The sequence below is a fragment of the Lytechinus variegatus genome, chromosome 14, assembly GCF_018143015.1.
Source record: "Lytechinus variegatus isolate NC3 chromosome 14, Lvar_3.0, whole genome shotgun sequence".
Taxonomy (NCBI): domain Eukaryota; kingdom Metazoa; phylum Echinodermata; class Echinoidea; order Temnopleuroida; family Toxopneustidae; genus Lytechinus; species Lytechinus variegatus.
In genome coordinates this window covers 5,700,891-5,712,277 of record NC_054753.1, presented here as the reverse complement: position 1 = coordinate 5,712,277, position 11,387 = coordinate 5,700,891, and the positions used below count along the sequence as shown (strand labels likewise).

The 11,387-nt window shown below is 37.4% G+C and overlaps 1 protein-coding gene across 1 annotated transcript; it reads left to right on the top strand.

Moving 5' to 3' along the window:
- Positions 1-5,416: 5,416 nt before the first annotated feature.
- On the top strand, positions 5,417-11,094 carry LOC121427895 (choline dehydrogenase, mitochondrial-like). Its single transcript, XM_041624469.1, has 2 exons — positions 5,417-5,447; positions 9,298-11,094. The coding sequence occupies exons 1-2, from the start codon at positions 5,417-5,419 to the stop codon at positions 11,049-11,051; spliced, it is 1,785 nt and encodes a 594-aa protein (XP_041480403.1). The 3' UTR covers positions 11,052-11,094.
- Positions 11,095-11,387: the final 293 nt, after the last annotated feature.

The window sequence follows — 11,387 nt, the reverse complement described above, 5'->3', positions numbered from 1 at the left end:
AGAATCTGAGCTCAATCGCAATATTAATTTTTATAGAGCTACTATGAAATTAAGCCATATTATAATCTTGTTAAATGTAATTTATATGCATAGCCCAGGTCAATTATATATATATATATATATATATATATATATATATATATATATATATATAATATATATATATATATATATTATATATTATATATAAAACGATATTAAATTTTTGCTTGTTGAACACCGATAGTAAAGACTGATTTGGTACCTTTGGTATATGGGTATTAATCGGTTTCTAAGTCCTTGTATTGAAGCCCCAGAAATTGCTATTCTTAAGTTCCACCGCGCAAAGGAGTATGTGAGAGAGAGAGAGGGGGGGGGGGGTGATATGAACCACCAGTGATTATTGTTGCCGCCATTACGTCAATTAGCCGCTTTATCTGACATAATTATTTGAAAATATGACCATTTGAATTGGATAAGTGGGTCAGAAGGAAACAGAATACTAGTAAATTTTGTATCTATAAATTGATCTTGTCTCTTAACACTTTTTTATCGGCATGACCTTACTACGTATACTTTATGTCAGGGTGAAATAGATTAACAAAGGTTTACAATATACAGTGCGTCCTACAAAAAAAATCGAAACTAAGATTTATCGATGATTTATCATAACTTAATCACAAATGCAATAGGCAAATGACCTACCATTGTAAAGCTTAGAATCTCATCTCTCATCTAAAATTACTTAGATTATTCTTAATTCACGCATGAGTAAGCAAAAACAATTTCAAGTGGAGATACCAAAAAGTCACAAGGCGGGCTGCATCTGGGTTTCAAAGGGGAAAACCACATTTTGAAAAGTTCAATATCAGCTCTTTCATTTGATAAATTACGGAAAATGGTCAAGAAATATCAAAGTTCTGGTTATTTGAAATAAGGCTCGAATTTCAATAATTTCATAAAATGAAGAGGTTTTACAGGCTAGCGTTCAAATTCACTCAAAACCCCGTTTTGTTGACAATCAACCATTTATTAAGTTTTTGTTAACTGTGCGATAGCTTCTGTGGGAAACCGGTGACCGTACGTCGAGTCGAAAACAGCCGTCTTAACATTTTTGTACCAAGTACATAATAGGTGGTTTGAATTAAAATGTGACCAAGGTATTAGGTATCAAATAAAATAGCAGATATTGAACTTTTTAGGCGTGTGATTTTCTTTTTGAAATTCAGATACCCCCGCCAAATGGGTTTTTTGGTATCCTTTCTTCAAATAATTTTTGCTCACTCATGTGTGAATGAGGAATAATTTAAGTAATATTAGATGAAATAGGGGATACTAAGCTTTACATTGGTAGGTAATTTGTCTATTGTATTTATGATACATTTATATATATTTATCCCATCCATGGCGTAATTTCCTTCAGCAAGAAATTTATCCACATTGTGCTGCACTCGACCCAGGTGAGGTGAATGGGTACCCGGCAGGACTAATTCCTTGAATGCATGTGCGCTGAGAGGCAGCTCAGGCTAAAGCCGGGGTAATAATAATAATAACAACGCGCCTCGGAATAGAATATTTCTAGATAGATGGCGCTATATAAATGCCTATTATTATTATTATTATTGTTATTATTATGATTAAGCTATGATAAATAATCGCTAAATCTTGGTTTCGTTTTTTTGTTGGACGCACTGTATAATAAAGGCGATAAATTTCACTCAGCGTTTGACTATTATAATCCCTTATTGATGAGGTTCCATTTGGCTCGGTGTAAAAATGGCAGAGGTAAAAATGGCAGAGGTAATAATGACAGAGGTAAAAATGGCAGAGGTAAAATGGCAGAGGTAATAATGGCAGAGGTAATAATGGCAGAGGTAAAAATGGCAGAGGTAATAATGACAGAGGTAAAAATGGCAGAGGTAAAAATGGCAGAGGTAATAATGGCAGAGGTAAAAATAGCAGAGGTAATAATGGCAGAGGTAAAATGGCAGAGGTACAATTGGCAGAGGTAAAAATGGCAGAGGTAAAAATGGCAGAGGTAATAATGACAGAGGTAAAAATGGCAGAGGTAAAATGGCAGAGGTAATAATGGCAGAGGTAATAATGGCAGAGGTAATAATGGCAGAGGTAAAAATGGCAGAGGTAAAAATGGCAGAGGTAATAATGGCAGAGGTAAAAATAGCAGAGGTAATAATGGCAGAGGTAAAATGGCAGAGGTACAATTGGCAGAGGTAAAAATGGCAGAGGTAAAATTGGCAGAGGTAAAAATGGCATATGACTCGCAACTCCAACTCGCCAAAGTGAAAACCTTGCTTTAGTTTGGAGAAATTAATGGGCAAACTAAGACTTCCATTTTTTTTTTTTGCTTTTTTGCAGCTTTTCAGTTCAGACCTCATCCAACAGTTTTGAATCCTGCTATTTTCATGATGGCATTAGCATAACAAGCATGGTATCATTTTAAAGAAAATCAAATGATCTTTTGAATGATGTCAAATATGCATTGTCTAATATTGTTAGGTGGGAAAAATTGATGGCCAAACTAAGATTTCCAAACTTTTTTGGAGGGGTTTATATACAAAAAAGGAGAGGGCCCAGAATGGAACCCTGGGGGACTCCACACCGGACCCTCTCATGACGAGAGACAGCATTATTATATAAAGTATAATTGAAACGATCAGATTGATAATCATTAAACCACTTAATATGCATTGTCTAATATTGTTAGTTGGGAAAAATTGATGGCCAAACTAAGATTTCCAAACTTTTTTGGAGGGGTTTATATACAAAAAAAGAGAGGGCCCAGAATGGAACCCTGGGGGACTCCACACCGGACCCTCTCATGACGAGAGACAGCATTATTATATAAAGTATAATTGAAACGATCAGATAGATAATCATAAAACCACTTAAATGAAATACCATGTATACCAAAATGATAAAGTTTGGAAAGTAAAATATTATGATTAATTACATCAAACGCCTTACTAAGATCAAGAAACATACCAAATGAATGTAAGTTTTTCTCCATACTATTAAGGAGGTGATCGTGGAGTTCAATAAGCGCCATATCATAATATGAATTTGATCTGAAACCGTATTGGGAATCGTTCAAAAGGTTGTTTGTATTAACATGACTTACAAGTCTAATATACATTAGCTTTTCTAAAATCTTTGAAAAACAAGAAAGTCACGTTATTGGCCTGTATTGAGAAAATGTATGAGGTTCTCCTTTTTTGAAGATCAGAATAATCTTGCCAATTGTCATGGCCTTGGGAAATCTACCAAAAGAAAATAAAATATTCATTTTTGTACAAGAGGCTTTGTAATGAAATGTTTGATGTGTTTAATTACAGACTGACTAATGCCATCGAACCCTGAACTAGTATATGCTTTTAAACGTAGGGTTCAAAAAGATGGAGTCATGGCATTGTTCTGGAAGAAAGGAAGCAAAATGTTCAGTTGACAGTACAGCATTATCTTTTATAACAATAGAAGCTATAGTGGTAAAAATGAATTAAATTCTTCAACAATGGAAAAGTGGCCAAACAATAATAACGCAGCCTTCGTTTTTCGCATTAACCCTTCCTTTTTTTAATGTTTGTTAACCATTCAATACCTTGTGTTTGCAGGCATGGATCATATTTTTTGGCAACCCCTTTAAAATGTGCTTATAACATGAGAGAAACGCTGAAAAACAGGAAAAACGCACAAAGGAGGTATTATTGAAATCGTCCCTTTTTCAGAATGGAATATCGATATCGACAAGTTTCATCTCGCGCTAAGGAAGAGGAATAGATAAATATTCATTATCATATGATGACAAAATGCCCTTGCAATGTCCCCGGGTGCTTGGTCTAAAAAATAATTATGAAAAAATCGGCTCGCGCTCGCATCAGTACAATCCATACCCACGTTGCAATTTTCCTACGATGTTTGATAAATTGACCCTCTTTAGATCGTCAAAATTTTCCAGTTCGCTCTTGCGTTTTATTGATTTTAATAATAAAAGAAATGTATTTAGAATGCCTAGATTATAGGTCTAAATCTAAAAAAACAAGCAGTTTGTTCTTTATTCAAATCGTGCTTGAATTATTCAGTTTCATATCAGAATATCAAAATTTTCTTCTCGCGTTTCGCGCTCGCATTATTAATGTAGGAAGATACCCAACTATTCATCTTTTTTTGTGATTCACAAAACATGAATAGTGTGTCCCGCTTTTAGGACTAAATCTCATTTCTATCGCTCGTGCTTCGCGCTCGCATGAAATGTTTAGTTATATACATATTCTGTATATTATTTGATTGTTGAAATGTGCATTGTTTTCATGGGCAACAGCAAACAGTCCTTATGATTTTTTTCCACCAGGCAAGAACGTGTATTTAAATTTTCTGCTTGCGATTCGCGCTCGCAGTGAATATTTAGTTACATACACATCTTGTTCACGATCACAATCATTGCTCAGAATGTTCAATTTTCAGGAAAAAAATACATGAAATTTCCTTTAAAAATTAGCTCGCGCTCGTTCTGTTCAATTAGGGCTTATATGGCATTATTTACTTATAATTCTGTGAGAATAAAGCTAACAAGTGACTGCTAGGACTGCCCTTCAAAAGAAACAAATAAAAATCAACTTTGAGCAGCCCATCTGGGAAATTATGGGTAAATATTTTTTTTCGCTCCCCCCCCCCCCTATTGGCGAAAGCTGGATCCGCCCCTGTTATGAGTCAAATTTATGTCAATGTTCATATTTTATTTATGATGTACCTCACTTGAATATTTTTTTTTAAATAAATAAGTCGCAATTCTTTGGAGACGCATATATACAAACACGTTCATACTAAACACGTCACCACTCTTAGATAGATAGATAGATAGATAAATGGTTTTATTAAAAAAACAGTTCATGGTAGCCCAAAGGCTAAATTTACATTGTTTTACATTGTAAAGATCTTGTTACATATACATGTAAGATAAGATATATACATCTATCGATGTGGTGATAGAAACATTACAGGTGTCCATATTTAAACCAACGTTGACATTAATATTCCGATGCTAGGAAAATGGTACAATGGAATGACACCAATTATGATTCCCAACAGCTCAATGGATTATAAACGATGATGATGCTATGAATTGGAGACAACAGTGGTACAAGGATTTTATCTTGAAGACGGTATACAAATTCGCCGATATAACAGCCTTGTTTGACACTTAAGACACGGTCAAAGTCTAAAAAGGTCATGAACTAAAACTGGTGTAGGCCTATTGTATCGTATGACTTTCATACTTTGAAGTTAAATCTATATGTCTTAGTCATAGAGACAAACACGACTGCATTCAGGTTCAATATCAAACCGATCGTTAATGCAGTTGGGCTTGTCATCATATTGCTGAGTTATTTCTCTGTGAGCAGAATATTAAGATCAAGCAATCATGTTTCGGAAATTGGCGAGAGTGCAACATGGTAAGTTTACCATTTCATATAACGCAGCTGTGGAGTGCGAAAATGTTTTCATTTTTTAAGCACATCAGTCTAACGATATTTATTTATTTTTCAAGTCCTGAAATGGTTAAAAAAATGCACAGAACTTTTAAAGCGTCAATGTACAATGTATAGATGAATACGAATAAAAATACGAACGAGATAAGAGAGGAAGGGGCGTCGTTATGGGGGGTATGGTGGTGTCCATGGCAGTCGGCAAATATATACGAGTTGGCCAAATGGGGAGAAAAGGGGGAAAAGAGAAAGAAAGAAAGAAAGAAAGAAAGACGGATAGAGAAAAAAGAAGAAAGAGAAAGAAAGAGCCTGATAGAGGTTCTACCTTCGTCGAAGGTTACTGGATAATGAATGTAGACCTATAGATAAAGACTACCACTTGGCAAATCCAACAGTCCATGTCAATGTAGGCAGGTTAAGTGTCCTACCAGTCAGCAAAATGCAAAGAACACAAGGGATGGAGCTATAAAATACAAAGTAAGCCCCCCAACATAGTTAATATTGTTTGATTATGAAAGAGAAAAAAAAGAGCCTGATAGAGGTTCTACCTTCGTCGAAGGTTACTGGATAATGAATGTAGACCTATAGATAAAGACTACCACTTGGCAAATCCAACAGTCCATGTCAATGTAGGCAGGTTAAGTGTCCTACCAGTCAGCAAAATGCAAAGAACACAAGGGATGGAGCTATAAAATACAAAGTAAGCCCCCCAACATAGTTAATATTGTTTGATTATGAAAGAGAAAAAAAAGAGCCTGATAGAGGTTCTACCTTCGTCGAAGGTTACTGGATAATGAATGTAGACCTATAGATAAAGACTACCACTTGGCAAATCCAACAGTCCATGTCAATGTAGGCAGGTTAAGTGTCCTACCAGTCAGCAAAATGCAAAGAACACAATGGATGGAGCTATAAAATACAAAGTAAGCCCCCCAACATAGTTAATATTGTTTGATTATGACCCTGAAAGTTGAAACAGGTTTGCAGTGGTGGCGGAACCGGGGGGGGGGCAGGGGGCACTTGCCACCCAAAATTCCTCGAAGAAAAATATGCACGTTTTTCAAAATGGAAATTGCCCCTTTTTAATAAAAATCACACATTTTTTTACTCGCGCTGCGTGCTGGCATCAGTTATTGCCCCGTATACTCATTCTGTCCTAGGTTACAAAAATGCTTAGAATTTCCAGATTTCACATTAGAATTTTACAAATCAGACATTGTTTGATAAGGTATATTGTATTATTGGTTACAAAAAGTCCCTTTTAGGTTGAAAAATCACAAACTTTCAGCTCGCGCTTCGTGCTCGCATTATTTGGTTTGAGAGATATGTATCCTCTTAATCAGTTACTAAAAGAAAATACTTATCAGGACCCCTGTCTGGTCAGTAAATTAAAAATTTCAGGTCGCGCTTCGCGCTTGCGTGAATTCTTAAGTTAGATACACAACTTTTTCATGATAACAAAAACTAATTGAAATGTTTAATTTGCACGGCTTATTAAATCAAATATCGAAAAGTTTAAGCTTGTTATTCGCGCTCGCTTCTCGTGAGGGTTTCCTTTTAACGGTAAATAGCGCCATGATTGACCCAAAAGCAAGTTTCACAACTTTAGATATGATTTTTTTTCTCCAAAAAATAAAGCCTAAATGTAAATTCTATTAAATAGAATAAAAAAAAAATTAAAAAGCTTTGCTCAATTACTACAAAACACGCAACTACTTCACGCAGATAATCTCCTGGTGAAAATATCCGTTTGCACCAAAATGTAAATTTTGACATATTAGTACCCTTTTTGCCCCCCAAGAAAAAAAAAGTACGCCGACCCTGAAAGTTTGACCATTGCCAGGAATAGATCAACCTGAGCAACCTCAGAAACGGAACCAGATCATACTAAAGTTTGTGGAGCCATAATTCCTGACGACAAAGGCCTTTTTATTTTGATCTAACATTTTATTTTTCAAAGTGCAAATATTTTCAAATCTTTGTAGAACTCACCTTAAATTATTCACCATATGCCATTAATTCAATTCTAAAAATATTTATCCCCATCATCACGTAGTTTCAAAATTTTATTACATTAGATAGTAAGGAAAGTTCGTTGTGGTCAGCGAAATCAATCTGAAGTAATAGTGGAATTTTTTTACATTTATGTACATTTTTTTGCTAATAATGTTAAAAACATTTTTCTGATATTTTTTTTGTCTCACCTGCATAGCAGAGTGAGACTATAGGTGCCGCTTTTCCCACGGCGACGGCGGCGGCGGTGTCAACAGCAAATCTTAACCGAAGGTTAAGTTTTTTTTTGAAATGATAGCATAACTTAGAAAGTATATGGACCTAGTCCATGAAATAAGCTTAATCAAGTATTACTAAACATCCTGCCTGAGATTCAGGTCACATAACCAAGGTCAAAGGTCATTTAGGCTCAATGAACTTAAACCATGTTTGGGGAATCAACATCAAATCTTAACCTAAGGTTAAGTTTTGGAAAGTTCCTCATAACTTCAAAAGTATATTGACCTAGTTCATGAAACTTGGCCATAATGGTGATCAAGTATTACTAAACATCCTGCTTGAGTTTCAAGTCACAAGACCAAGGTCAAAGGTCATTTAGGGTCAATGAACTTTGACCAAGTTGTGGTTATTTGTTGAATTACCATCATAACTTTTACAGTTTATGAATCTTATTCATATAACTTGGACATAAGAGTAATCAAGTATCACTGAAAATTCTGTGCGAGTTTCAGGTCACATGACCAAGGTCAAAGGTCATTTAAGGTCGATGAACTTTGACCATGTAAGGGGTATTTCTTCAATTACCATCATAACTCTATAAGTGTATTGGTCTAGTTCATAAACTTGGACATAAGTGTAATCAAGTATCACTGAACATTATGTGCGAGTTTCAGGTCACATGACCAAAATCAAAGATCATTTGTGGTAAATGAACTTTGGCCATTTTGGAGGTAATTATTAGATTACTGTAATAACTTTCAAAGTTTATAGATATAGTTTGTAAAATGTGGATGTAGGGGTAATCAAGTATCACTGACAAGTCTTCGGTCACATGAGCAAGGCCCGGGGGGGGGAGGCCACTTACATTGACGAGTGGATACCATGCGTGACCAAAAAACAAGTAAAAAGGATGTCTTTTTCACGATGGGGCACGTTACGTACGTAACGTGATATGGTTGCCAAAAACACAAAAAATAAGGAAAAAGGGTATCTATTTCACTAGAAAAGATACGTGTTTAGGGTCGAATTTGCGGGGATGATAAAACAAAATTAAAATGTTTTATAAAGTACATGTATGTCCTTTTTGCCCAAACACTTCAAGTTTAGAGTCCGCGGATTTGCACGAGGTGTAGTAGGTGAGATTGTACTAAACTAAATAAGGTAAAGCCGACGACCAAGGACCCATAACAATTAAACATTCCTGTTCTTGTTTAGGGGTTCATTTCAAGGAATATTTGCCAAGAACGGTTTTGTTTCCAATACTTGTTAAGGGTAGGGTTTCACACGCCAATACTTGGTAAGGGGTGCATTTTCAGAATATGGAAATTACGTGGTCGCGCATGGTATCCACTCGTGAATGGAAGTGCCCCCCCCCCCCTCAGGGAGCAAGGTCAAATGTCATTTATTGTATCAATATTGAAAGTTGTGTTTTTTGTGAATAATTATGTTATAGTTATCAAAGTCAGCACTGCTGCTACATTGAATCGTGTGATGCAGGTGAGACTGCCATAGGCGATCCACTTGTTATTATCGTTATTATTATCATTCCTTTTCTCCTGTTTGATCCCCGCCTTTCTCTTAACAGGTTTGATAAACCGGAAGCACTTGTCTTTGATACACGATTCTTCACAGAAGGCGTCACTAAGTATTCAGGCTGGGAACATACGCGATAACGAGTACACACACATCATTGTTGGAGCAGGGTCTGCAGGATGTGTTCTGGCCAACCGTCTCTCTGCCCAATCTAGCAACAAGGTGCTACTCCTCGAAGCTGGACCGAAAGACAATTCGTGGAAGATTCAAATGCCAGCTGCTGTAGGGATTCCCCTCCACGCCAAAGACCACAACTGGTATTACCGCACAGTTCCACAGAGACACCTGAACAACAGGGAGATATACTGGCCAAGGGGTAAGGTACTAGGCGGCTCTTCATCCATCAATGCAATGGTATACGTCAGAGGTAATGCGACTGATTACGATAGATGGGAGAAAGAGGGAGCTATTGGATGGTCTTATGCAGATTGTCTACCATACTTCAAGCGTGCCCAGTGCCATGACCAAGGTGAAGATGAGTACAGAGGGGCGGATGGCCCCTTGCATGTTTCCGCCGGTAAATCAGAAAACCCTCTCTTTGCTGCGTTCGTTAAAGCAGGTGAACAATGTGGATACCCTTACACCTCTGATGTAAACGGATACCAGCAAGAAGGATTTGGATACCTCGACCTGACAGTTCACAAGGGCAGGCGATGGAACACATCGAATGCATACCTTGGACCAGAGGATGTCCGAAAGAGGACAAACCTGAACGTTCAATCACAGGCATTATGTGATAGAGTTTTATTCGATGGGATAAAGGCAGTAGGTATAGAATTCACCTGTGACAACGAAAAAAATGTTGCAATGGCATCACGCGAAGTGATTTTGTCAGGAGGGGCAGTAAATTCACCGCAGTTGCTGATGTTGTCTGGTGTGGGAAATGCAGATGAGCTGAGAGAGCTAGGTATCCCAGTAGTTGCTAACCTTCCCGGTGTAGGGCAGAACCTTCAAGATCACGTACAGCTCTGTATCAAATATAAATGTACGAAGCCCGTCACACTTTATACAGCAAAGTGGAAGATGCCCTTTTATATGATTCGAGTGGGCCTTGAATGGTTTATGTTAAAGACGGGGCCATGTACCACGGTTCACCTAGAAGCAGGTGCTTTTGTAAGAAGCCGCCCAGGAGTAGAACATCCCGATATCCAGATGCATTTCTTGCCATTACTATCTGAAGATAACGAACCAATGTTCGAACATGGTCATGGCTTTCAGATCCATGTCAATACGCTGAGAGAGACAAGCCGTGGCTTCATCAAGCTTTTCTCTCGTGACCCCGGCGAACATCCCCTCATCGATCCAAACTACTTGGAAACTGAGGTTGATCGTAGGGACTTGCGAGAGAGTATCAAAATCACGCGCGAGATCATTGCACAGAAGGCCTTTGATGAATACCGTGGAGAAGAATTGTCACCTGGATCATCAGTCCAGACTGATTCTGAGTTCGATGCATTTATCTCCGCCAAAGCTGACACACTCTATCATCCAACATCCACCTGTAAAATGGGTTCTGAAGGTGATGCAATGGCCGTTGTTGACAACACTACCAGAGTCTTTGGGGTGGAGAATCTAAGAGTGGTCGACGCTTCCATCATGCCTAGCATTGTCAGCGGGAACACCAATGCCCCAACAATCATGATAGCTGAGAAGGCTGCTGACATCATCCTTGGTAACGAACCCCTTGAGAGAACTAACCCACCCATCTGGAGTCCTGCATCCGTAGAAACTCAAAGGGATGGTTAATGGTAAATCAATGTTATACATGCTATGAGCTCTGATAAGGGTCTACATATATTTCAAAAGGTCATTGAAAAAAATATCAGTGATGAAATCATAAAAAGGAGTAGGCCTATTTAACGTCATTGCAATAATATCACTTGCAAGATTAATTACTTTAACCCGTCTTTCTCCCGAACGGGGGAATTGGCATCCTGAGTATTGCGCGTGGATGATATTTCCATCTAGTAGGTTTCTATTCTAGTGATGTCAAGTAATGACAGTTACATGATTCCTAATATTGTCACATCTTTATCTTTTCATCAATTGAATGACTGGCGTTTCTGTAAAGCATGTCTAATT